General features: G+C 39.9%; 1 protein-coding gene across 1 annotated transcript; it reads right to left on the bottom strand.

Annotated features, from left to right (window-relative positions):
• Nucleotides 1-987: 987 nt before the first annotated feature.
• On the bottom strand, nt 988-27,187 carry LOC139200370 (transmembrane protein 255B). The gene is made up of 9 exons (XM_070829650.1): nt 26,969-27,187; nt 24,812-24,951; nt 24,064-24,126; nt 19,983-20,072; nt 17,616-17,696; nt 17,334-17,419; nt 16,979-17,138; nt 4,002-4,106; nt 988-1,651 (listed from the first exon to the last, which is right to left on the bottom strand). Exons 1-9 carry the CDS (start codon nt 27,030-27,032, stop codon nt 1,514-1,516), a joined length of 927 nt encoding a protein of 308 aa, XP_070685751.1. The 5' UTR covers nt 27,033-27,187; the 3' UTR covers nt 988-1,513.
• Between the last annotated feature and the right edge of the window lie 28 nt (nt 27,188-27,215).

Genomic DNA, 27,215 nt, shown 5'->3' with positions numbered 1-27,215 from the left:
TCACATCATATTATATCCATAGCTTAAGGGAAATATTAAAGCTGCTGTTGACAGTGCAGCCAAACAAACACATGTTGTTTTAATAAAGAAGTTAACCTGAATATGAACAGAATGCTTGTTTTATTTTATTTCCAAAACACACTGCTTATTGTCATTTGTTTTCAATTCCATTGATTGTTCAATAATCAGGGAATATCCTTATAGTTATTTTTATTTGCTTATGGACGTATGACAGCACTATACATTGTGACAATTTTCCTAAATTCCTCTCCGACCTTGAATAAGAAGTCTGGACCTCTGAGGAGTGTTTTACAGAGGAAACAGACTATGGAATTCCTACAGAGCTGGCGGACTGTCAGTCCTTATTTTCCCAACATGTTGTTGCCAGATCTGGTGAAAAGTAGCAGCGCGCACAGCTCCAAATCATGAACACTGCATCGAGTGTACGGTTGCAGCAGGATCTATTTGTTCCGTTGCCATAGTCACCTCACTCTCTTCAGGCTTTGCCGTGTACTGTTCTGTGCCTGGGATGAAGGGGTGTGGATATTTATTTCCTTCCAAGACTAAAAATATATTTGATTAGCAGCATAATGAAGCTATTTTCTCTTTTCTAGTGTATATTGGTTCATATAATGTCACATTCGTGTTAACCCAGCACTGCGTCAAAGTGTTGCTATGGAAATTTAAATGTACAACAGCTGATGCTGCTAACTTCAAACAAGTTACATCAAATGGATTTGGCCTAAATCAGAGTCTATGGATGCCATTACTGTGAATTTGAAAAGTACATCAGAGTTCTTCATGTTCATGTCTTAACTAAATGTTCGATGACTACACTCTCATAAAATAAGAAACAGCCAAGATGACCTGAAAATGTCTTTCGTAACACATTTGATCTCTTGACTTAAAAGAATCCAGACTAATCTGTGTGGATAATTCATTTATTGAATACATTTGTTCAGTTTAATAATGTATAAAAATGTTTGAGTGAATTATTATGATGCGATGACAGTCAGATAAACCAGGTCACCAGCCTAATACTGTTATCTCATAACTGAATTACTGTTAATATACAGTTTAACCTGACATGACATATGAAACATTCAACACAAAGTACATTTATGACACAAAATATATTCTGTACAACAGTTAGTAAAATAGACATTACACGTAAGTCACATGTTTCAGAGACCTTATAGGGCATAAATCACACTTCTACACACGTACACAAACACATACATACACACATGCACACACACACAAACCTAATATTTACAGTATTGTGGACATTTGTGTGTCGGGCTAAGTTTGGCTTGGCTCACATGAGGCTTTAATTCTTGTGTGTGATTTTACTGAAGTTAAAGCTTACAGGCCCTCTTATACACATGCAGTCCACACACTCATATCACATAATATTTGCCAATAATAATAATAATTATAATAATAATATCTGTTTATCCCTTTCTGCATATGTTTTTTGAGTTATTTTCAGGAGAGAGGCTGGTGGTGGTGCTCAGGCAGAGGTGCTGTGGACTCTGTAAGGCAGCAGGCTGGTCAGAGGGGCGTAGGGTGAAGGTTTGGACTCTGAGCTTGGAGTCAAACTCTGTGGCATAACTGTCCCTTCTGCTGGAGGGAAATACATCGAGCCTCCCTGGATGAGCAGGACAAGGACAAAGAAGTTGAGCAAAGACTTCTGAACAGTGTAATTTGTGGTAACTCATAACAAATGTAATCACTAATCTCACTAATTCCCTACATTGTGTCTTTTGTACCTTTTTGCAAAGCAAAAGTGAGTCTTTGTGTTGCCAATGATTAAACACAAATAGATGAATACATTTGGTGTAATCTACCTTTGACGAGATAAAAGAAGAAGAAGAAGAAGATCTACTTAAAAGCTTTTTTACAAGCTTTCAACCACATCCAACGAAACTGCTGTTTTCGATCAAGATGAAACCGTTACACTCCATTTTTCACTGGTTTCTATTGATGTGAATTCCAGTAAGTTAAAGGGCTTTTTTTGAGGATAATAAAGAGGTTTATTGTTCTGATGGAAAATATAGTATTCCTGGTGTTAAACACATGGATTTATGAGACAGATCAAGATCTGACCAAGCTGATCAAAAGCTGAGAAAGACCTCACCAATCTTCAGGTTTGAATTAATGACACCCAGTGGTAAATAAAAAAAACTTTTACTTGCATTCATTGTTTCTCACCTAAACACACTGTTTGTGTCCAACAAACACATAAAATGCATTGCCTCCTTCACTAAACATTAATAAAGGGTATTTTCAACTTTAGCCAGCATTAATTCTGCAGTTTGACTTCTGGTTGATTTGGCAACACCTGTGGTTACCATGGTAACAGCTAATGTGGTTTAATACTAGCGTAAAGACTTCTTGAGCAGCTACTTTGTCAAAAATACCACAGCAGCGCAAACGGTGAATCCGTTTACAGTGCAGCCAAACAAACAAATGCTGTTTTAATATAGAAGAATAATGAACCATCATGTTAGTGTCTGTGGCAAACACATCGGTTTCTGTGGCGGCTTCGCAATAGATGACACCACTTGTTTTACCAGTTGAATGTGAACTAGTCATCGTAGAAGCATTAACTTTTTACAGCTCTGGGTTGCGGCTGGCGCCAGAAGAGTGAACAGTAAACTTTGAGGCTGATAACAGTGGGATAAAATTACATCCAGTAATGCTGGATTACATGCTGCATCACTTCCTGTGAATCCCTCGTGCATATTAAAGAAATCTGAATCTATGCGGGAATGGAGGACCAAACTATAAAGTGTATGTTATAGTAGTGCACTGCACTATAAAGAGCTAATGCATTACTGAACATAAATACCATGAAAGATTAAAAAGCATGAAAAACTGGGTTTGATTTTATGAAAAGGCTGCGGATTGTAACTTTAATGTTTCAGCTCGTGATCTTTTCTCCTCTTACTGCTGCCCTTTATGGCACATTAATTCTAAACATGAAGGACGTCATGTGGTAACGGACAGTAGACAGTAGATTATTGTCCAGCTCATGGTCCTGCAGGCAAACACTCAACAATACTGGGTTCGGCCAAACTTTACTCTATGGCACAACTTGAGGTCAGAAAAAGGTTAAGTACACATTATCCTTAAATTACGTTATTTACATAATTTGAAGTGTTGATTCACCCAAATACAAATTACACCCTCATTCTCCTCAAAACGCAGCATTGCACTGATACTGGAAACAGCGAGACATAAATCCTCAGAATAAGAATTCATTTTTATTTATCATCTTAGCAAAATTCAATTATTTCACTTTGCCTAATAATGGGGCTACTACATGGCACAGTGCCCTGAGTAGGGCTCGTAGTAGTAGTAGTAGACAGCTCCCTACCGACTGAGCCACTGCCTCCCCAAAGCAGTTAGAGATTCACTTCGGTTATGTTCATATGCGGACCAGCTGCTCGTGTTTAGGCACACATTCCCACCTGCCTCTAAATTTAAATTCTACAATAAAAAAAAAAAAAACGTATGCATGTCAGTACACCTAAGTTGTAACTACAGAAAAAAGAGATTCTGAGTAGTGATAGTGCAAACTATATGTTTTAACTAGATCTAAAGGGGGTTTCATAATGGGTTTTTAATGTCTTTCACCGTTACAAGCACGTCCTTGAGCAAATCTAACGTTCAGCTCCACACTCACCTCTCAAACCAAAGAACTCGTTGAGTCTCTGATGTAGCCAAAAACATCATAAAATCTATTACTCACTGCAGTATACCTTTACAATTGCTGTCATAATATCAAGTGGAATTACACGTAATGAGCAGTAAACTGAGAAGGTTATTATCATTTCTATTTCTGATATCCTGGAATAAACAGACAAAATTTTCCTAAAGCTGAGCAAAGCTTTGTTTTTATTGACTAATATTGGAGAAACACCAGAAAAAGATACCATAACAAAGCAAGTGTGTGTGTGTGTGTGTGTGTGTGTGTGTGTTGAGAGCACACTGACTGGGTGGAGCTGGTGAACCGTGTGTGTGTTGGCGTCCATCAGAAGAGGAGCTGTAGGGGAAGCTGCTGTGCTCTCAGGGCCTTTGGTCATGACACTGTTACTCCTCTGACAAAAACACAGGGCAACACACACACACACACACACACACACACACAAACACAATATTATTATAAATGCAATAATATGAAATGCACACATGAAAAAATAGACCTTTTAGCCAATACAAATGAAATGATGAAGATGCTCAAAGTGGCGCGATGGGAACACAACCTGATTACTTTGTTTTGGCTATGATAACTGGATAACTGTTTATACTCGATGTTTCATCCATCAAACGAGCACCAGGGCCTTGTTTCAGAAGGAGGGCTTTGTGACATCTCTGGATTTGTAAACCCTGTGATGAGGGAAACTGCAGGTTTTAAGCTCCAGACAGAGAGCTAACTTAAACTGGGTGAGTTACCATGGTAACCTTGGTAATCTTTGACAAACTTGAGTTTCTCTGTCTCTCCTCTGTCTTAGACACTGTTTTATCTCATATGGAAGTGCATTACTTAGCGGAGGTTCACAGTATGTCAGAATCAAAAGATATTTGTTGTTTGAGACTATCTAAAGTTACCGCTTCTCTGTGCTGTGCTGTTTCTTTGAACAGCATTTTTGAGAATAGACCTGCAGAATAAAACCTCTGCATGTCCCGTTTGCTAGTGGAAGTTGTTTTTCTACAATTACTCTATAATGTGCTCAGTTTGTTACAAGTCCACTGAAATGTTTAATGCACATAATGTGTAATCTTAGTTTAAAGTGTAAAAATGGCTGCAAAGCTTTAGGATCTAATAGACTAATTTTCTGTATCACTCATGGTGTGATTTGTCGCACTGATCAAACACAGTTCCTATGATATTGGAGATTATATATTAATATTTCTGAGTGAGAAGGATTGTGGTGCAGCTGCAGAATGTAGTCTGAAAGTGAGTTTTTAAACAGTTTACCTTTGTTGAAGTAGCTGAAATACAGCTACTGAATACTGTTCAGCCAAGATACAAGTAAAATCTCCTACAACTTTTTCAAGTGCAAACACATTATTTTGGGGCCAGATTGTGATTCACAATCATGTCTCTGTCTGTGATCAATATTTTTTTTTTTCTTCAACTACATTTTTCATTTTCACTTGTCTGTTATGTCACCATCAGATTAAAGCTGGTCAAATATATTTAAAATGTAATGTAGGCTATGGCCTAATACACAGATTACACCACTTTATCATTTTAAGGAAGAGTTTGTTAAGTCTGCTTTCTGAAACAGGCCCCAGGCCAGTTGGACACATCACAATTGAATCGTGTCTTTTCTTTAAACTTTTTTTTTCCTAAACTGTTTGTTCGTTGGCTGTCTAGACAGATAGCTGATAACTGGTTAGGATTTAAATTGATTACAAAAGTGACGATGCGAGCAGACAACAAAAACAAAGACGCAAAGCAAACAGAATTCGTTACCTATGAGAACTAAAAAATGTTGCAGCGACATAATCAGTGTAGATAGTGTAGAGTGTAGATACTTGCAAAAATGTGGAGTATGCGTCATTAAAGCACATAGGAAATCATTTCAATAGATTTGTAAAAAAATGGTCCCCATGTCTTTAAACCTAGTGAGTTATCCTTTCAGTGTACACACATTTTCCCCATATTAACAAAGCAGAAGTTGTCTCTAATCTAAGAGTAATGAGTTGGTTGAGTGGGAATTTCCTCTCGATAAGAGTCAGCCGTTGAGCCATGAGATGTACAAAAGAAGTACAAAAGCTATAAAGTTCTTCATTATGTTTGATACTGAACAGTCACATCATGAGTGACTGCAGACAATTTGACACAGACAGAGATCATTTGTGAGATTGAATCGAACACTTCTAACCCACCAGTTACCTTCTAAAAGGTGGTTCGATTCTCTCATCTGGATATAATAGCATGAGAAAAAGTCTGAGTACATTGAGTGATTTCATCCAGAGGAAATCACATATTCAAGATATTAAAAAGCAACAAGTACAAAAAGTGATTTCGTGACTACTCCAGAGTCATGATTATTAATAGCCACTCACTGTTCATTTCAACCGGAGGATCTTTGCATGCTTGCATGCATTTGCAAATTACATAAATGAGGAGTTTAAAGGAGTTTAAATCAACAAGTTTTAGGTCCACCGAGAACAGTCTTATGGGCAGATACCCTTGTTTAAAATCAGTAAATTGATAGCTTGCATGAATATTGAGACATAGAATTGGCTGTGTGTTGGTTGATTAATTTGGGACCTGCTGTAACACGTGGTGGGGTCTGAATTTGTGGAAATTGATGAGAGGATGACGTCTGTTGTAAATAGTGGGCTAGCAACTGACCTGCTTTGTCCCCACGCTCATGGTACATGGATCAAGATTTAAGTAGAAGTTCTTCAAGTGACAATATCGTATTCTGCTTTCAGTGAAATATCTCAGTTGATTGTTAAGCTGAAGTATCTGTTGCCTGGTTTAAGGCACTTCATGACTGGCTTCACTTTTCAGAACCAAAAGCTACGTCCACCTCTTTTGTTCAGTCTATATTGCATTACAACATCGAATGTTACAACAATGTTGAGATTCTCCTGGAGGATACATTCACTGAGGCCATCTCAGTGGTAAACCAGAGCTCTCTGACATCGCAAGTTTTCCGTCAAGTTGAATATTTTCTACTCGTGTGGTCTGAGAACTTAATCACCCTCAACCGGGAGGAAGTCAATGTTTGATAAAGTGTGGTAAAGATTTGAGCAACAAGCGTGAATTCAGACCTCAGACACATGCATACCACGTGTGCATGTATTCACACACGCACATAATGCCTCCCACAAGAGTCCATGACAAACTGTTCATGAGTTATGAAAGGGGGCCGTGGCTGAGACAAAGGGGCAAGACAAACTGTCGCCAGTGAAAATGTCTGTGTGTGTATGTGTACGTCTATCTTTATACAAAGTTCGGCCAAGTTACATGAATGAATCCATTCAGAAGTCATGTGCTTTTTTGTTATAGGCCCACTGTCACATCCCATTGGCATTTTCTGCCAACTGGCATGACCACATATCTTCACGCACAATTTTTGTGAACTCGTCAATAAGAAAATACATCTCACATTCTAGCAGTTGCATAATAGGAGTTATGCGACACACTGTTGGTATGAAACTTAAAATGAAGAAAAGTTTAAAAAAAAGCCCACAGCATTAGCGGTGACTGACTTTTTAAGTAAACTGCATTAACAATAACTACCTCAGGTGGCAGTATAGAGCAGAATAGAAGACCAAACTTCATACCTCCGTATTCTCAACTTTTCAGTCAAGGCGCTGAATCCTACTGTCCGCGAATGTCACACTTGGATGAGGCAGCCAATCTCGTGTGAGTGACCCGCACAGTAACAAGTGCTTTCCCTGCTGTAAAGGTTTATCTGCTGGAGGAGGTGCTGAGGGCATCACACGTTCAATCAGAGCATTTCAGGGTCCGTAAGACATAGGACTCCATCCTCAGGCATTTTTTCGGTTTTGGTGTCTTGTTACATCAAAACATGTCATACATGAAAAATGACAAGAGAATCCCATTCCTGCAAGCGCTAAGTCGTTTGAGCACCTCACACTTGACTTTGTTGGTCCTCTGTCACGTTCAAAGGCTGGGACTAGTAACTCGCTTGCAGTCATGTGACAGAGCACAAGATATCCTAGCTGTTGCTTTCCACTACTGCTAAATGTGTGGTCGAAGCACTGACACAGCTTATTTCAATCTTGGGGATTCCAAAGGTGGTTCAGAGTGATCAAAGCTCCAATTTCACATCACATTTGTTTGCTCAGGTTTTGACGTAGCTGAGACATAATCAGTCCTCTGCAAACCACACTTGGAGCCAAGGGGCCTTGGAAAGGTTTCATGAAACCCTTAAGTCTCTGTTGTGGGGATACTTTGATAACTTTGCTCCTCTGACAGATTTGTAGAAAGCTAAAGCAGAGTGACTCTGGTCAGCTTGTTGTCTGTAAGCTTTTGAAAGTGTTAAAACTGTCTTGTGTTCCCCTCCTGTCTTTGTGGCAATGAGCCCTCCACCTGGACCTGCTTTGCCAAGGCATTTCTGAAGTGGCTGTGCCTGTTCAGATACAGTGGGGCAAAAAAGTATTTAGTCAGCCACCAATTGTGCAAGTTCTCCCACTTAAAAAGATGAGAGAGGCCTGTCATTTTCATCATAGGTACACTTCAACTATGAGTGACAAAATGAGAAAAAAAAAAATCCAGAAAATCACATTGTCTGATTTTTAAAGAATTTATTTGCAAATTATGGTGGAAAATAAGTATTTGGTCAATAACAAAAGTTAATCTCAATACTTTGTTATATACCCTTTGTTGGCAATGACAGAGGTCAAACATTTTCTGTAAGTCTTCACAAGGTTTTCACACACTGTTGCTGGTATTTTGGCCCATTCCTCCATGCAGATCTCCTCTAGAGCAGTGATGTTTTGGGGCTGTCGCTGGGCAACACGGACTTTCAACTCCCTCCAAAGATTTTCTATGGGGTTGAGATCTGGAGACTGGCTAGGCCACTCCAGGACCTTGAAATGCTTCTTACGAAGCCACTCCTGCGTTGCCCGGGCGGTGTGTTTGGGATCATTGTCATGCTGAAAGACCCAGCCACGTTTCATCTTCAGTGCCCTTGCTGATGAAGGAGGTTTTCACTCAAAATCTCATCAGTCGTCCTGGTCCCTTTGCGGAAAAACAGCCCCAAAGCATGATGTTTCCACCCCCATGCTTCACAGTAGGTATGGTGTTCTTTGGATGCAACTCGACATTCTTTCTCCTCCAAACACGAGTTGAGTTTTTACCAAAAAGTTCTATTTTGGTTTCATCTGACCATATGACATTCTCCCAATCCTCTTCTGGATCATCCAAATGCTCTCTAGCAAACTTCAGACGGGCCTGGACATGTACTGGCTTAAGCAGGGGGACACGTCTGGCACTGCAGGATTTGAGTCCCTGGCGGCGTAGTGTGTTACTGATGGTAGCCTTTGTTACTTTGGTCCCAGCTCTCTGCAGGTCATTCACTAGGTCCCCCCGTGTGGTTCTGGGATTTTTGCTCACCGTTCTTGTGATCATTTTGACCCCACGGGGTGAGATCTTGCGTGGAGCCCCAGATCGAGGGAGATTATCAGTGGTCTTGTATGTCTTCCATTTTCTAATAATTGCTCCCACAGTTGATTTCTTCACACCAAGCTGCTTACCTATTGCAGATTCAGTCTTCCCAGCCTGGTGCAGGTCTACAATTTTGTTTCTGGTGTCCTTTGACAGCTCTTTGGTCTTGGCCATAGTGGAGTTTGGAGTGTGACTGTTTGAGGTTGTGGACAGGTGTCTTTTATACTGATAACGAGTTCAAACAAGTGCCATTAATACAGGTAACGAGTGGAGGACAGAGGAGCCTCTTAAAGAAGAAGTTACAGGTCTGTGAGAGACAGAAATCTTGCTTGTTTGTAGGTGACCAAATACTTATTTTACAGAGGAATTTACCAATTAATTCATTAAAAATCCTACAATGTGATTTCCTGGATTCTTTCCCCCCATTCTGTCTCTCATAGTTGAAGTGTACCTATGATGAAAATTACAGGCCTCTCTCATCTTTTTAAGTGGGAGAACTTGCACAATTGGTGGCTGACTAAATACTTTTTTGCCCCACTGTATGTCACTTTCATGCAAAGTTTTTTTTCCCCTTGTACAGGAGTGGAGATGCCCAGTAGTACTACTGGAAGTAGTGGATCCTGAAGATGAAAAAACGGGGTGCTTCTCCTTCCTCTGGTTTTGCATGGAGAGAGCGGAGGGCTCGGTCAATTAACGGCATCTCATCCAGCTTCAAAATATGCGGCTGCAGTGTGGTCTGCGCACACATGCTCCAGCTCATGTAAAGTCTGTTCATAGGAGTTTCACCGCCATCATAGACATCCGACTGTAATTTCTATCTCTTGCTTTACCCAAATAAATTCCAAGTCAAGGTCAGAAGCCAGTGAATCAATTGTCCCACATATATCACCTTTCATTGAAGCAAGCATTGATTTGAAGCGTTCCTAGTCGGGACGGTTAGCATGGCCAGGCCCCCCATTGAGTGGAATTTAAAATGTGATCTAAAATCTAAATGTGATCCTTATTGAGTTTGGATAACTAAAAACTAAATGGAGCCAAATGTAAGCTGTAAAAGCAATTCAGTCAGAGTTGTGTTGTGATACTTATGTCAGTGAACTGTCAAATATCATTTAGTTCAATTTGGCAGATTTAGATTTGGCTCTGCTGATCTGAGGAGAAGCCGAGTAGCATCAAGGATTCTGCTGGAGGAAATAATCCGTCTTTAATAAACACACACATGAATATTAAAACTTAAAGCCTCTGAAAACGTGGTATCAAATCATAGAAAATTTGCTCCAGCATTGAATGTTCACGTCTAAATTGGCCACAATTCTTTCATTCCTGATTATTATTAAGGGTATTCATTAAAGATTTGAGTGATATTAGCCTTGCAACATAAATAACCCCAACAATAGTCACCATTCATTCATTCATTTGTATTTTGATTCAAATGTTGCTGTAACCAGATTGGTGGTCAGACAGAAAAGGACAAAACACAAATATAGAATTTTGTTTTCATGCAGGACCTCATTGCCCATACTAAGAGGCTGATTGAGAAAATGTGTTGTCAGGGCTTTTAAATCACAGAACCAAACATTTGGAGGAAGTCAGGGCGGGTGAGTGAGCCATGGCAGCAAACTTAATCAACATTACTGGTCAGCTGGCAACTCCAAGGTCGATGGTGACGAGTGAATGAAACAGTGGAGGCCAATCAGCTAATGCAGGCACAGCCTCAGCGCTCCACCTCAACCGACACTAAGCTCCATCTGTTAAACGTGTGACGCTGCATCTTTTTACAAACTGGCCCTCACACATTATTCTGCAAACACGGGAGTTGATCCGTTCTGTTCACATACTATTCAGCACACCTGTCACACAGCTAGTGATGAAGTACTGATGATGCATACATTCTTCCCCACAAAAGCTTTTGATGAATTTCGGCCTCAGTGTTGTTTTGGTCTCCATTTGGGTGGTCTGGCTGCAGCATGTTTGAGGTTAAAAACTGTTGGAGGCGGCAGATCTATAAATTTTACAAACTGTTATTTCCCTGTCTTTTATTTAATCTGTTGCAGCCAGATATGAAAAAATCTATAAAACATCTGTAAAACAATTAATGTAAACATATTTACATGACAGCTGATCATTTTATAGGTGTGTAGCAAATACAGTATAGGATTCCAGATAAGAATTTGCCTCTCCTACAGATCTGGAAACTTCTGGGACTAGTCTTGCACAGAGGCGTCAACAATTGACAAATAATACTGAATCATATTAAATTTAAGAACATTAGGAGAAAAATCTTCAAACATTCTTTCAGTGAAGATGCATACCGATTTAAAGATAACTAAATCCCTAAGTTCTTGTAAAAATAGTAGTTTGGGGAATATACAGTGAAAGATTAATATTGGCTATTTGGTCTGTTAGCGGTCATCTCCTGCAGAGTTTGACTAAGGCCAGATTTGCTCAATCTCTGGCAGCATAAAGTTCAATAAGCTTTCCATAGACCACAAAAACCCTGAATCTTTATTGTTTTAAACAGGTCGGGTTTATCTAGGACCCGTCCGTGGCAATAGCACCTTGTGCACAATGTAGCCAGATTATGTTGAGTTTGGAACGTTGAGCTTGATATCGCTTTGGTGTCAACCAGACAAGTCAAACACAAAATGTTTTCTCGACTAAGTGTCTGGTCTGTAAAAGGTCAGAAGTTAGCGAAAAATGTGAAAATCACATTTCCAACAGAGTCCAATGTGATGTCTTAAAACTGTCTGCAAGAGTGCAGAACCCAGATATTCATATTACTATGACTGCGGGGTAAGAAAACCAGCAAATATTCACATTTAGAGTTGAAATCAGTGACAAAACAACTTAAACTAACAAAGATCTTGTTCATTCTTCCTCTTCCCTCTGTTCTCTTTCTACGGAGGGAGCAGCGACCAGGGACAATGACCTTCAGACACAGCCCTCCGGTCGCATTTTTATCAAATATGATCATAGTGGATATGTATTAACAGATAGGATTATGGAAGTAATTTCCCCAAAGAATGACAGAATTGATTCTTTCACTGATACAGCATAGCTAGAAGAGTTAGTAGTTTTTGCTCCTGCAATGAACGTTATTTTCAAACTGAAAATGGTTGATGATGGTTTTACAAGTGCAGGAGGAGGAATGAAGGAATGCTTTTGATAAAACCATCAGAGGAGGGCCTTAGCATCCAGAGACAGTTAACCCTGCTGATACAACTGTCACTATTTTTCACTTTTATTACTCGTCATGGCCCACTTGCTCAACTTTCGCATCCTGTTTTTGATGTTCTTGCTGCATGGAGGTACAAGAGGGTTGGGAAGAACAGAGTTCTGACGGCAGGAGGGAAAAACTGACCTCATACACAAACACCTACATGAACTTATCTTAACAAGCGTTTCTCATTCTGCAGGCTGGAGTGATAGAGATTAGAAAACATACCAGAAACTGTTTTGAAAAAAAACAAAGTAGGATAGTTGTGTCTTATTATATTATAAACTTTTTTATTTTTAGGTTTTATATTTGTCTTATTGCACAATGAGTGATATTTTTGTATGGAAATAAAGGTCTGAACTGAACTGGACATAATTGTGGATTGATTTACAGCCACACAGGCTTAAGAATATTGCAGTAATATTTTTGATGCTATATTTTTTCCATTAAAGATTTCTGTGATCTGGTAAACCAATATATTGCTGCAACACAACAGCAACAACAGAAGACAGATGTGGACTTGAATGAATATGTGAACCTGTTACCAGTTTGGTGTTTGCTGTTTTCCAGTCATCTAACCACAGCATGCGAGACTCTCCACGTTTCCACTCTCACACTCAAATAAAAAAGACTAATTGTCTTTCTCTCAAATGCAGCATGTGGTCTGAAGATCATCAGACTGAACGCTGGTGTGCCATTGAAGGAGCACCACATTTTGTAAATCGGATGTAGCTACAACAACAGCAAACAACAACAAAACTCGTTATGGATCAGGAACTATTTCTGGTCACAAACTATCTGCTCCCATCACAAATAATTTAACTGAGCCCTAACCTCTCCACTCCTTTGTACTCAGCGGTCATTCAACACTCTTAACACATCAATCCCATGTATACATGTTAGACTGAATTTGTCATAACTCAGCCACTGGGGATGCACAAGGTAGTGCACTCACAGTGCTGGTCCCAGGCCCAGATAGATGGGGAGGGATGAGTCAGGATGGGGGTAAAACCTATGCCAAATCAAATATATGGATCATGAATCAGATTTCCATACTGGATCAGCTGAGGGCCGGGTTACCAATGACCGGCACCGATACTATTACGCTGCCAGCAGTGTGCCAGTGGAAACTATGCAACTGTTGGATGAAGGAGAAGAAGAGGAGGAAGGCATGTCCAGAGGTAGGAATGTGGAGGTGATGGTATTGGTAATCAGCTGGTGTATGATGGAGAGAAGGAAGGTATGATAAACTGTGTGTGAGATGAAGGGGAGTAAGGAGAATCAGAGGTGGGTTCAAACCAGTCTACCTCAGTGTGGATGGAAGGAGAAATGGGGAACTGGTAAACCTGAAAGAAGAGTCAGCCCATGTCCAGAGTGAGGTAAGGAGTGTCGGATAGAGTGATGAGTGTGAAGCTGGAAACTGAAGGTGTGATGATGAATGACGTCAGCGCATGTGACCAGAAAGTCGGGTTTAAGGTGGAAGAGAGAGGAATTCTGGACTGAGTTGGATGAAGTGTTGGAGAGTGAACCCGAGGAGCAGAGAGAGGTGATTAGCGTGGACGTCAATGGACACTGTGGGGAGGGGAATGGAGGCGATGAAGGGATGATGGATACGTATGATGTGAAGGAGAAGAAAGTGGAAGGACAGATGTTGGTGGATTTGCAAAAAAGGAATGAAATGTCTGTGGTGAATATGTATTTCAAAAAGAGGGAGGAGCACAGGGTGCCGTATACGAGTGGAGGAAGTTGCACAAAGGTGTCTTGTGCAGGACGTGCAACCTGAAAGAGTTTGGAGACTGCAGAGTGGTAGCAGGGGAGATCGTAGCTAAGCGGCATCAGATGGTGATCCGTAGGATTACTCTGGAGATCAAAAAGAGGAGGAGAGCTCAAGCTGAGCCAAGGATCAAATGGTGGAAGTTGAAGAGGGAGAACAGATACTGAGTGTATTAAGAGAGGGATTTTTGGATGTGGTGAGGGAGGACGTGCATGGAGAAGACAGGAAGAGATGGAAAAAGATGATGCGCTGTGGCGACCGCCAACAGGAGCAGCCGAAAGATGAAGAAGGAGAAAAAGAAAAAGTTCAAATTTGATGTACACATATCAGGATACAACCAAAGAATGTGTGACCGCACGGTCAATTTGTGGGAAAGAAAACTGCAGAATATATGTAATTTGGTGTTTTAAAATATCACCCAATTGGTGAAACTAAGAGTGATTTACATGCCTCAGCCATCACTTTTCTCCATCTGCTATCTGAGTTGTATTGTTCAGATACTGAGATAAGCTCTTAGCTGAATGACCTATAAAACACACAGTGCAGCCTGGAACCTCCTGATACCAGATATGTGATTTATAAATCAACTTATTGGCTGACTATTTTAGATATGCAGCTGTAATAGTCTGAGTAGTTATTTTTTACTGTTTTTCAAGGATGATTAAACTTGAGGCTGCGTTAAGGGACATACAGTACTATTAAATTGAATATTTAAAGTAATAGCTCAGACATGAATTTACCCTTAAAAGCTGTACAGAATAAAGGTTTGGTTGCTGTGTTATCACCTCTGAATGCCTTGTAATAAAAATGTGTGATGACCAACACTGCTGCACATATCTTTTCACTGTATTTCTCATCAGCGTGGGATGATGGTAACTGACAGGTCTGGAGATTTAGTTAACATTAAAAAATCTGTGCACAATGAGTCCCATGTTTTACAGTAAGTGAGAATAGGTTCAGGTCAGGAAGGCTTTACCCCGCAGTTGCATATTATTAATTTTCACCGTCATGGCAGACTTAATGCTAAATGTCTTTTTTGTAATACAGCCAGCTAGAACCACCACACAGCTTTTAGCCGTAATTTCAGTTTAAGCCACAGTTCAGCTTGTTATACAACAATTCACTGCTGTCAGTAGAAGTGATTTCTCCTTAACAAAAAGGGAGGAACCTCCTCCTCCTTCAGCTCATGCAGAGTTTAGTCTGACTAGATGCTGCTCTGCGAAACAGTGAGAGCCACCAGCATACTGTGATTTCTTGTTCAAGAACATGACAAACATTATCTCAAGACATTCTCCATAAAAGAGCAGGTCTAGATCAAACACTTCAAATAAGAGAGACCCAACGATTCAAGAATTCAAAATCAAGAAATTCTAGTGTAGCGTCAGCATGAAGCTGAATTCAGGCTAACTGCAAAGTGAAAACCAAAGGTGGCATGAACATATACACTATATTGCCAGAAGTATTCACCCACCCATCCAAATAATTGAAATCAGGTGTCCAATCACTTCCATGGCCACAGGTGTATAAAATCAAGCACCAAAGCATGCAGACTGTTTCTACAAACATCTCTCTCAGGAGCTCAGGAGCTCTCAGAACGCTCCAGCGTGGTACTGTGATAGGATGCCACCTGTGCAACAAGTCCAGTCGTGAAATTTCCTCGCTCCTAAATATTCCACAGTCAACTGTCAGTGGTATTATAACAAAGTGGAAGCGATTGGGAACAACAGCAACTCAGCCACGAAGTGGTAGGCCACGTAAAATGACTGAGCGGGATCAGCGGATGCTGAGGCGCATAGTGCGCAGAGGTCGACAACTTTCTGCTGAGTCAATCGCTACAGACCTCCAAACTTCATGTGGAGCGACGAATCGCGCTTCACCATCTGGCGATCTGATGGACGAGTCTGGGTTTGGCGGTTGCCAGGAGAACGGTACTTGTCTGACTGCATTGTGCCATGTGTAAAGTGCTGGGCTTGGCCCCTTAGTTCCAGTGAAAGGACCTCTGAATGCTTCAGCATACCAAGAGATTTTGGACAATTCCATGCTCCCAACTTTGTGGGAACAGTTTGGGGATGACCCCTGTGCACCAGTGCACAAAGCAAGGTCCATAAAGACATGGATGAGAGAGTTTGGTGTGGATGAACTTGACTGGCCTGCACAGAGTCCTGACCTCAACCTGATAGAACACCTTTGGGATGAATTAGAGCAGAGACTGAGAGCCAGGCCTTCTCATCCAACATCAGTGTGTGACCTCACAAATGTGCTTCTGGAGGAATGGTCAAAAATTCCCATAAACACACTCCTAAACCTTGTGGAAAGCCTTCCCAGAAGAGTTGAAGCTGTTATAGCTGCAAAGGGTGGACCGACGTCATATTAAACCCGATGGTTTAAGAATGGGATGTCACTTAAGTTCATATGCGAGTCAAGGCAGGTGAGCCAATACTTTTGGCAATATAGTGTTCATATTCAATAGAACAGACACAGTTTCAGTATTGGTGACATGAATTTAGGCTTTTTTCTGAGCTTCTGCATCCTAGAGGCCAAAAATCAATGAATGAGCGCAGTTTTCAAGCCCAGCATAAGTTTGTGAAACAAACAAATCATGTAAAAGCAGTTTTTATTACAAAATTATCAGTAAGTAAATATAAAAACTTTGCATTTGTGCAAATGAAATCCACTTAAGCCACAGAGCCTCAGGTCTTTTACACATCTCACTGGAGCACAGGTATGTAATGTAAATGTAAAGTTTTACTCGACTTTAACTGAGCTTAAATGTACCAAATGTAGCTGTGTGTCTGAGCCTGTGTTGTGTGTGTGTGTGTCTTACCAAGTCCTTCATGCTGCCCAGCACCGCTGTGGTGAGGATGCCTGTGAAGAAAGCCACAAGGTTCAGGGCGGTGAGGGTCCAAATTAAGACGTACAGAACGACAACGTCCTCACAGCTTCGTACTCCAACAAACTCATAGTAGTTGCTGAGGTAGCCTCCACTGCAGAACAAAAAACAACAGCACAGTTTATTATAAATAATTTCCAATTTGTTAGGCAAGATCATTAATGACAAAATGAAGCGTCTGAGTTCGATGACAGTTTTGAAATGGCATTTAGGATATTTTAGCGGATAATATAAAACTTTATTATGATGTCGTGGTGGTAACAAGAGGGGTAATGTTGTATTGTCTCACTTGGCACAGTCGTAGAGGTCACAGCAGTAGCAGGTCCCACTTCGTACTGTCATGCTACAAGACTCTTTTAGATTCCAACATGACACCTGGGAAAGGAAACACAAGTTCAAAATGTGGGCACCTGCAAATAAAACACAGACTAACACAACATAACTGTAACTGAAACAGAAAACTACTAATATGTTACAGTGTATTTGATTTATTTAGATGGACCCGAGTAAACTTGCTTTCAATTGTAAATCAGATTGCGATAGCTTGTCTGAATTAGTCATCTTTACTCACAGACGTGTAGAAATTCTCATAGATGTAGCCGTTGCCACTACTGTAATGCTGGCATCTCCCTGCCTTCAGAGGGCGTATGTCCTGGCAAAAGTGAAAACGTGAAGAAATATCATTTTTTATTTCAAAACAGCACCAATCAATCTTTGCTAAGAATCAAAACATAAACTGGCATTTTACAAGCACAAGATAAACCAGATGGACAGTGTCAACAGTGTTGAGATTGTGGTCAATTTCGAAACTCACTCTGTCCACTTTGAGCAAAATATTTATGGCTCTTTTAAATTGGTAAGATAAGATGGTTTTGATGTGATTTATTGCCACCATCTTGAGATATTTTTTACAACATACAACATCAGAGGAGAAAGTGATAAAGTCCTGGACTTCCATCATTGTCCCTGGTGCTGTGTTGACTGTGATTGTTGTAATTATGAAGTGTGTGTTGCTGTTGTCTCAGTGATGATGATCACTCTCTATCATTACGTCTTTGTGTTTGGGATAAACTACACCATATTAACAAATACTATGATATAAAATACCTTATATGGTTTGGAATGAATTGAACACAGGTGAGATGTTGTGCCTGTGGAAAATCACAATTTGCAACACTGAATTCACTCCTTTTGTTCAACACATCAAACATAAGGTGTGCATTACTGTAACTTTGATCGTTTATTTTTAAAGAGGGGTCTAACCCGTCTAACAGGGCCACTGTATATTTAAACTATAAATCATCTCATGTTTCAAAATAGACCGCTGAATTGATCAAGTTTACATTTTCCCTTTACTTTCATCATAAAAAACAACACATTTGGGTGTTTGTTGAGAGAACAAAAGGTTAGAAAGGCTCCCTTTATTCCATTTTACTGTTCCAGCAAACAATATCTCCGTCTCGGGTATGCCCTGATCATATTCAGCGAAGGAATCATCCTGAACCTTTTATACTGTCAACAAAATTTCATGTTTTCAAAGACTAAGCTTCGAAAGATTAAAGCACCAGCATTTGTTCCAAAGAAAACAAACATTATCACGTCAACCCTTATTTGACATTATCAACCAAGGAGTCATTTTACAGTGTGGTCCAAAAAGATCAACTCAGACATCTTAGAAACAAAATAGGAAGACCTGTAAAATGATTTGTTTTTACAGTGTTTTAATGCGCATGAAAGTGGCCTTGGCCTGATGTTATTGTGCGTTCACCCAAGAGGAATGCACAAACGAGAGGAGGCAAGACGCAACTCCTGGCACCCACACAGATAAGGCTGATAATCTCTTCCCATTGTGATTAATTGTAACTAAAGGCGGTTGGTCTAAGGAATAGTTGAGAGTCGAGAGTTTGATACCACTCTAAATATGAAGACTGGAAACAAAGATCCAATGTGGCCCAAAACCTCAAAGAGAAAAAACAATCAAAATTCATAATAGAGTTATAAAAATGGAATAAAAAAGTAAAATATGTATACCTTATTGAAAGGTTAAAGGTTGTTACGTGAGTGCAAATGAACAACCGAGTCCAAGACTCTTTAGTTTCTTAATTTAATGAGGCTTTATGTTGTGCAAGAGTTGTGCTTTATGCTGTGCTCGACAATCTAAAATCAGCCAGTGGCTGATTAAAAGTAGACAAGTGCATCAGTGATCACAGCGATTGTAAGGTTGTTACATATTGAATTTGCTGTGAATAGATTTTCCCAAAATAAAGAGGGAGTCTTCTCCAATTGAGCAATCCCAATTAAATTAATCTTTATTTTAGAGACAGGAATGTAGTTTTAACCTGTTAAATGCTTTTTTAGGGAGGCAGCTTTCTGTGTCTGAAGATTCTCAGTCATCCAGGCCATCGAATGTGTGGACAAATTAAGATAACTGGACTTCTCTCACTACTCCTTTTCTCACATCTTGCTTTCACAGCTGCTAATTTACCTGTTCGAGACACGGAAAAACTAATCTGGTGATGTTATGAAACTGTAATTTGCAGGAACTCTTTGGACATTGGACAAAACTGCAGGGCGTAGCCTGTTCCAACTCTGCTGAGGGGTGGTTTTTATCTGTTATCGGCCAATTTTTCTTCACCTTCTTTGCTGAAACACATACTACTTCCTGACAGAATAACATGTTTGAATCTTTGAATTAAGCATTTAAAGCAGACCTTGAGTACTACCAGGCATCAGGAAAAACATTAAAAAAACAAACTTTTTTTGATTTCATGACTGTTGAATGACTGAGTGATGACTGAATGAATATTTTAAATCATGACCCATCCCTACTAGGCAGTCATCCAGCACAGTGGTTTATTATTGTTCAAGGTTTACTGTTACTGCTTTGTTTCATCATCTCTAGTGTTACAGTGTACACACGCAAGTGCGGGTAACTCACCATGTTAAAGACAATACAGACGGCATCGATCACCAGGCACAGAAAAGAGGTGATGACACCGAAGCTGAGGAATACAATAGCTGCCGTCAGCTGGAAGAGAGACAAAGAAAAAAGCGTAAATGAGAGAATTTCCATATAAAATCTTAAAAACACCTGCTAATTATCTGATGGTGTTTTATTGGAAAGAGAGCACAGCTTCACAAGAAGGCAGAATATGTCTGAGAAAAGTTTTTTTTCTTCTTTCCAACAGCTCAAAGTCACGTATCTGAATGGAGTACACTTTATTTATGCCACTGGTTTGATAGGTGTGAAGCTATTTGACTTCTTCACAAGGCAGTTAGAGAACAAAGCATTTACTAGCTTCAAGCCTTAGATTTCTTATGTTTAATATGTGTGCTTTCCTCTAAAAACTACAAATAAAGTTATATTTGAACATTATCTATAACTACTATCTATATAAAAGTATAAAAATATCAACGTTTAGAATTAACTTGTATGGGCTTCCTACCGCTCCCACAGGCATTGCTTTACTTTAATTCATGTCAGAGTAAGTATGTGTCAGGGGATTAAATGTGTCTTTATGCGCATGTCTTTGTGTACATATATCTTTTTTGATAGTTGTATCTTTTAATGTGCAAAGAAACAAAACAAAAGAATTATGCAAACGACAGGCTGAGTGCAGTCAGCACTAAAGGAAGAGAAAGCCACAGACACATGCAGGCTGCTGTACGCTGGACTGTGAAAGCATGTCTTTGAAGGCCTGACATCAGTCTCACAACAGAAATTCGATCTCAGTCCACAGCGAATCTTAAAAATCATAACATTATTCCTGCCTACTTGAGAGCGAATGAAGCAAGATAATTGTGTTAGCACAGTAACTCATAGCCACTGGCTGTGCAGAGCTAAGATGACGAACAGACTCAGTGTATCTTTCCTTCATTCCTGGGCACTGCGCTTCAAAAAGGGTTCAACTGATTCAGGCTTCTTATCAGGTAAAGAAAAATCATGATAATTCTCATTCAGCTAATTTGTTTCTTTGAAAGCAGTTTGAGGTTTGTTGATTTATTGATCCTGGATGAAGCTGTCTTGAACAATAGTGAGCTCTTATTTTGAAATAAAGGTAAAATGCAAATAGAAACCCTGATCATCATTCACGTGATTGGCTGTGTGCTGATCATGTGATAAGATATTCCTTTATTAGTCCCATGATGGGGAAATGTACAATTGTAGGTACATGAGGTAGGTGTGTTGGGAACCCTCCCAGCATGCACTGGGACAGCACATTAATGGCCTCATTTTATAGCTTACAGTCATTTTGTTCAGTGTTTCCACACTGTGGTGACTGTTAAACAGCTGGATGTTACAAGTGAATGTGGTCAGTCTACCAGTGATGTTGGTGCATTTCTGGTGGAGACTTTTAAGAGATAATAATGAGCCTGCTGTGACAATGAAACATTACTGAAATCTCTTAAAAAGCAATAATTGTCACCAAAGTTAGTTCTGCAGTTAATCATTTAAAGTTTTAGTGTTCAAATGACTTTATAAATGTAATTACTATTGTCAAATTAAACATCATATGTCCTGGCACCACTGGTGTTTTAACAGTCTTTTCGCTCTTGATTTCTTTTAGTGTTTAGTTTAGCTCTTTTTGATTTTGTTTATTTTCATTTTATTCCATTTTGTTTTATCATGTGTAAGTATGTGTGACTCTTCATTATAAAAATGTAATTAAAATAATCTGGAACTCTCTGCCACACAACATAAAACAGACTTCCCTTTAATCTTGGGAGTGGAATGACCTCACTGCTGCACTTTACTGCTGTTTTTATTATGTTTGTATTATTTGTTTGTCTATGGTTTACACTTTATTGATTACTTTGTCTTATGTACGGTGACCTTGAGTGTCCTGAAAGGCGCCTATAAATAAAATGTATTATTATTATCATTATTACACCAACAGATCATAGTAATTCAATAGTAACCTGCCTGTGCTATTATATCAACACTCTTTCACTATAAATCTAAGAAAGCCATTTGTATCTGAGATGAGTTCATCCAGCTAACTGTCCAAAACCTGTACTTATGCAGGTTTGGGCTTCAGGACTTGTTGCTATAACAACAGCTCCAGATTAACTTAAAACCAGCTATGAAGAACCAGAAGATCGAGCCTTATCGAAGAGCTCTGACAAGTCTATCTCATGCCCTCATGTCCATATCAGTGTTTCTGACAGTCTTCACGTTAGTCTTGTCAGCATCCTTTGCACACCTGATAAGGATGAAGCTTCGATAAGCACTGTGTGTTTTACTCCAGCCCACCAGAGACAGACAGAAAACTAGCCGGCCATCCTGAGACGCCATCACCAATCCCAGCATGAGAATGAATGGCCACAGCTACGTATGTGGAGTCATATGTAAAAGGTATGTAATACCAGGATGACTTCATTAGGATCATACGTATCTGACCCAGACATTTAAGGTCACGTGGGCATAGAGCTAATTAACTTATTTAAGATAACAATGACATGACTGCAGCAGCCACACGTTAGTTACTTCGAGCTAATGCACTATAATAATGATCGGCAGAGGTATGCTTCACAAATTTACAAAAGCTGAAATAACATTTAGTTAAGTTGCTTCATGTAGAGCTGCATTTAGTGAAAGGAATGTGTGCTGAGGGCAGGAACAGCAGATAAGCATCATTTTCCATGTATTCCCGCTGCAGTAGTTTACTATAGCAGTAGTTTACAGGATGGGTGTCTGAAAAACAGTGAACATGCTGAGGTTAAACAGTTGGTTAAATAAAATCACACACATACTCAATGCATTGTGTGGTACACAATCAATGCCAGATGTTGGATTCTCATATATCGGCTCCTTTGTGTGATAGCTGTCTGTTTTTTGGCAGTGCAGTAGAGGTGCCTACCTGTCTCCCTGGCTGAGAGCCGAGTCTCTGCATCTGCCTAGAATCAGCACTCACCTAGTCCCGCTTGGCCCATCAGCCCCTGTGGGTGTATCAGGATCTTCTCCTTCAGTCTGTGCTCGGTTTTAATGACTTGGCTAGCACAGTTATTGGCTGCGGTCGAATCGGTGTTTTTCGCTTAGGAAGGTTCCAAACTGAGTGAAAAGTCCCACAAGTGTCTAAGCAGCAGCCATGATAAGAGCTGGTCAGATTCCCTACATGCTAACAAAAGGCACTTTCATGCTTTCTTTCTTATCTCCTTCAGCATAGGATACACTGCACCATCTGTTACAAAAGAAAAGGAGATAATGCCGTCCCACAATTCCTTGCGGCTGCCAAATGTTAGTGCAGTGGGATTCTCTTAGCACAGCAAGTACTAATGAATTCTCCTTCACATCTTTCTTTGACCTCATGATTTTTCCACTGAGATCAAGAAGAAGCGTTTAGGAGAAGACATAGTGTAGGACTTATTGTTTTGACTCTCTGACCCGCAGCCCTTGTCTGAGCTCGCCTTCAATGTGAGTGTTTTGCGGTATTTTTGTTCATGTCTGACCAAAGTTAAAGTTTTGAAGAGATACTACCTTCTCCTGTTTGTTTCTGCACTTCTGCACTCACTTTCTGCACCTAGCTGTGGTTGCTAAGCTATGATTGGACAATCATTGTTTGGGTGAGGAAGTAGCGAACAGTCAACTGCGTCTTTACCTGCTGTGATACTGAGACTTTCTTTAGACTTTCTTTATTTGATCCCCCATAGGGGGAAATTTTCTTGTTAAGGTACCGTGTTCTCCTCTATAACTGTTGACCAGGATCAATATTAAGGTCTCACAGCAAAATCTGGACACTTTAAAAGTGAACACTGAGACATGAGATTTGGGATGACATCCACCTCATTGGTACAATGTAAAAGTTCCCAGTTTCACAGTGCAGCATGTTCCAAAGTAGCACTGCTGGACACCGTGCTAACACACTGTATAATATAATAACTCTCTTAGCCAAAATACACCCACACACACCTTGGTGGGTCGGTGCTGGGTGTGCACAGGGAAAACATGAAGAGAAATTAAAACAGAGAATGTAGGTGTAAATCACATGAAGCGATACGGGAAGAGAGAGAAAATATACCAGCTGTTTGCGGTTTTCCTCCAGGTGGAGTCCCAGAAGTCCCAGGAATGATCCGAGGGTCAGCTGCAGAGAACATAACGTAATAACCACAATGATAATAAAAAAAAAAAAAATCATATGAAGAGTGACGCTTATATATAATTAGTTATAATTCTGTTCTCTTCTGAGGAAAAAACTTTAAAATGAAGAGTAACGATGCTAGCACTACAAAAAAGAGCTCTTGTGGTAGACTTTTAAAAGCAGACAGAAATAGTCCATAACTCAGTGAGTGCATGGCCCAAATCTCACCACAGATATTTACAAAAACTGATTTTAGTGGATAAGATTTAAGAGAAATTTGATACTACTGTACTTCCAGGGGACCCATTATGTTCTTCCAGTTTCAAAATCAGAGGAAATCTTGAATGTCAGCCTGCCTAATCACTGTGGGAAGTGCCCATGTGGACGTCTGGCTGGCGCACAGAACTGTCATCATTGTCGCAGCTCACCGAAAATGTTGCCTGTCTCAAGCAAATGCCTACTGGTAGACCACAAAGAGCAAAGCTTTTGGCCGGCATTATGAGACTAAAGCATTACAGCTTCATAATGGAAATCACATGCTGGGGGATGTTTTGACAATCCTGCTTATCTCCCTGGTAGCTGCAAAATTTAGACCCAACATTTCCGATTTCATTTGAATCACGTCAGTCTGTCATCTCACTGAATAAGCTATGATGGGGAATTGTCAAGGGACAAATATGCAACTCACAATCACTCCAGAGGCGTAGCCAGTGACATTCAGGCTCTCTGTTCGGGTCGTTGTGTAGACGCCCAGCACCACCAGCAGCAGGGACAGACTGAGCATGCCCAGTACCAGCCACAGAGCTCTCCTGATCCTCACCATCTCCTCTGCAACCCACGGGGGAGTGAGAAACCCTCAGTTTTGTCATATGGCACAGTACAGCACACATAAACACAATATACTAGACTGCTTGCCAGCTGTGAGCCCCTTGGCAGCTGCCTTATTATGTTATTTCTAATCTAATTTTAAGGTCAACAAAACAAACCTATTTTAAACTATCTGCATATAACTTAATGTTTTTTCTGAAAACAAAGACCAAAACCCTATGTTTCCATCTCCCTCAGTTCAATTATCGTGCATGTTTACAGCTCAGCACACTGAAGCAAAGTAGTGGAATTACTTCCATTGCTCCCGTGTATTCAGTGTAACCAAACAAACGTCAGCTTGAAACACTCAAAGCTACAGTACACCAACGACAAGAGATTCCTTATTGATAAGAATAACAAACCATCAGCGCTAGCTGCCCACAGAGGAGTACATATAACTTTCTAAGTACACACAAGGAATGTCTCTCAGCTGAAATCTGAAATCATTCAGTCTCTACTTAGGTACAAATGCTTGTGGACTATTACAGCAGCCCGGCTACTGACAAACATGTCCACATGCCCACTTTTTAAATTTGCTCATTAAATTTAATCCTGTTTATTTTTTTAAATCTTTTTTGGCAGGGGAAACAAAAAACTTTACCTTATCATAACATGATACAGATGTGTTTCTAGCCAAGGCTAACTTGCTTTGCCTGTGCCTGGTTGGGCTTTTCTACATTACAGTGGTCAAAACATGTCATCATTACCAAAGGTTCATTGGTTAAATCCAGCACATAGTAGAGGCATTCTCATACATGTGACATGATCATACAAATATTACAATATTTACATCACATTATACTCATTTACATGTGTTGTGTAAGAGTGTGACATGTGTCCATGTGTGTTTGTTCCTCTACAGTCTATATTGTGTTTGTATTTCAAACATCTGCCAAAACCTCAGTATCTGTTCCCTCTCTTCAACATTTAATTAAATCTTTCTGCAAGTTGGGTCAACAGTTATTTGTCTGGTGTGCAGAAAGAAAAAGCCCCATGACACACTGTCCCAACACTGGATGTTTTTAGTGTTTCTTTACTTAAAAACAGCATTCTTTCTTTCCTCTGTGAGTAAATATTTACATTGAAGCTTTAATAACACTGACAATCATTCGCCGTGCACAATTGTTATTACGAGAGAAATATCTTCAGTTATGTCTTTGTTTTCTGTGTTGTTCTGTTCTGTGTTATTCCAGCTGGAAATAAGGCAACAATATCCTAAAACTGACATAGTAATACTAATATTAGAAGAATGACATGGCATGAAGAAAAACATTAAAGTATACTACTCTGTGGAGGAATACTACATAAGATAAGATGCCAAAAAGTACAATAACATCAACAACAAATATTAAACCAAAGAAGTACATTAATCATATTAAAGGGTCCTAACTCTGACCCTCTGAAGTAAAAACTGAGCAAACTGACATAAAAAACAGAACAACTGTGTAAGAACATCTTCACATCTGTCGTCGTACCTGCAAGCCAGCATGAACACAATGGTTAGGCTGTAACACCATCATGGCTAAACATTTTTAGTGAAATTATCTAGCACTGCGTGGCTTTCACTGAGAGGCACATAGAAATAGAAATTACACAATTAATGTTCATTGAGCCTTTGTAGAGGCCTACAAGTGTCAATCATAAAATACATCTGTTTCCACACACTGTATAACCTGTCTCTTTGAATACATTTTTTTATTAGTTTATACATTTAAACTCTTCTTTAAACAATTTTAAGCCTGTTTGTTTTGAAGCAGTGTAGATCTGTCAGCTGTATGTGAAATGAGCGAGCCTAAAAATACAATTATCCAGGCTTATCAGCTAATATCAGGCTCAAAGAAGGTTGAAAATAATTTAGATGCAAGAGTAATGGAGGTCAAACATGTACTGTATGTGATGCCGCTGCCCGTCACTGCCTCATGTGCCTGACCACACCACCAATCATCATCTTCATCACCATTATCCCCCAGTAAGTTACCTGTTGCTCTGCTCTTTGGCACTGGTTTGTCCCAGCCCGTCGCTTTCTGGACCTTCGCAGTCATGACAGATCCACTCCTTTGAAAGGACAGATTTCCCTTTGACTGATCCAAAGTCTGGAGCCGGTTCAGGTTTCACTTCAGGCTTTAAGGTCTCCTCTCAGTGCTCGCTGAGTCCTCAGCAGCACAGCACAGCATCTATTATGAGGATGGAGGTGTGCTTCACTGCAGCCCCGAGCATGGAGTCCG

This window comes from Pempheris klunzingeri, chromosome 4, assembly GCF_042242105.1.
Source record: "Pempheris klunzingeri isolate RE-2024b chromosome 4, fPemKlu1.hap1, whole genome shotgun sequence".
In the NCBI taxonomy this organism is placed as follows: domain Eukaryota; kingdom Metazoa; phylum Chordata; class Actinopteri; order Acropomatiformes; family Pempheridae; genus Pempheris; species Pempheris klunzingeri.
Note: the sequence above shows the minus strand (reverse complement) of the source record. Positions and strands in the feature narration are given on the sequence as shown.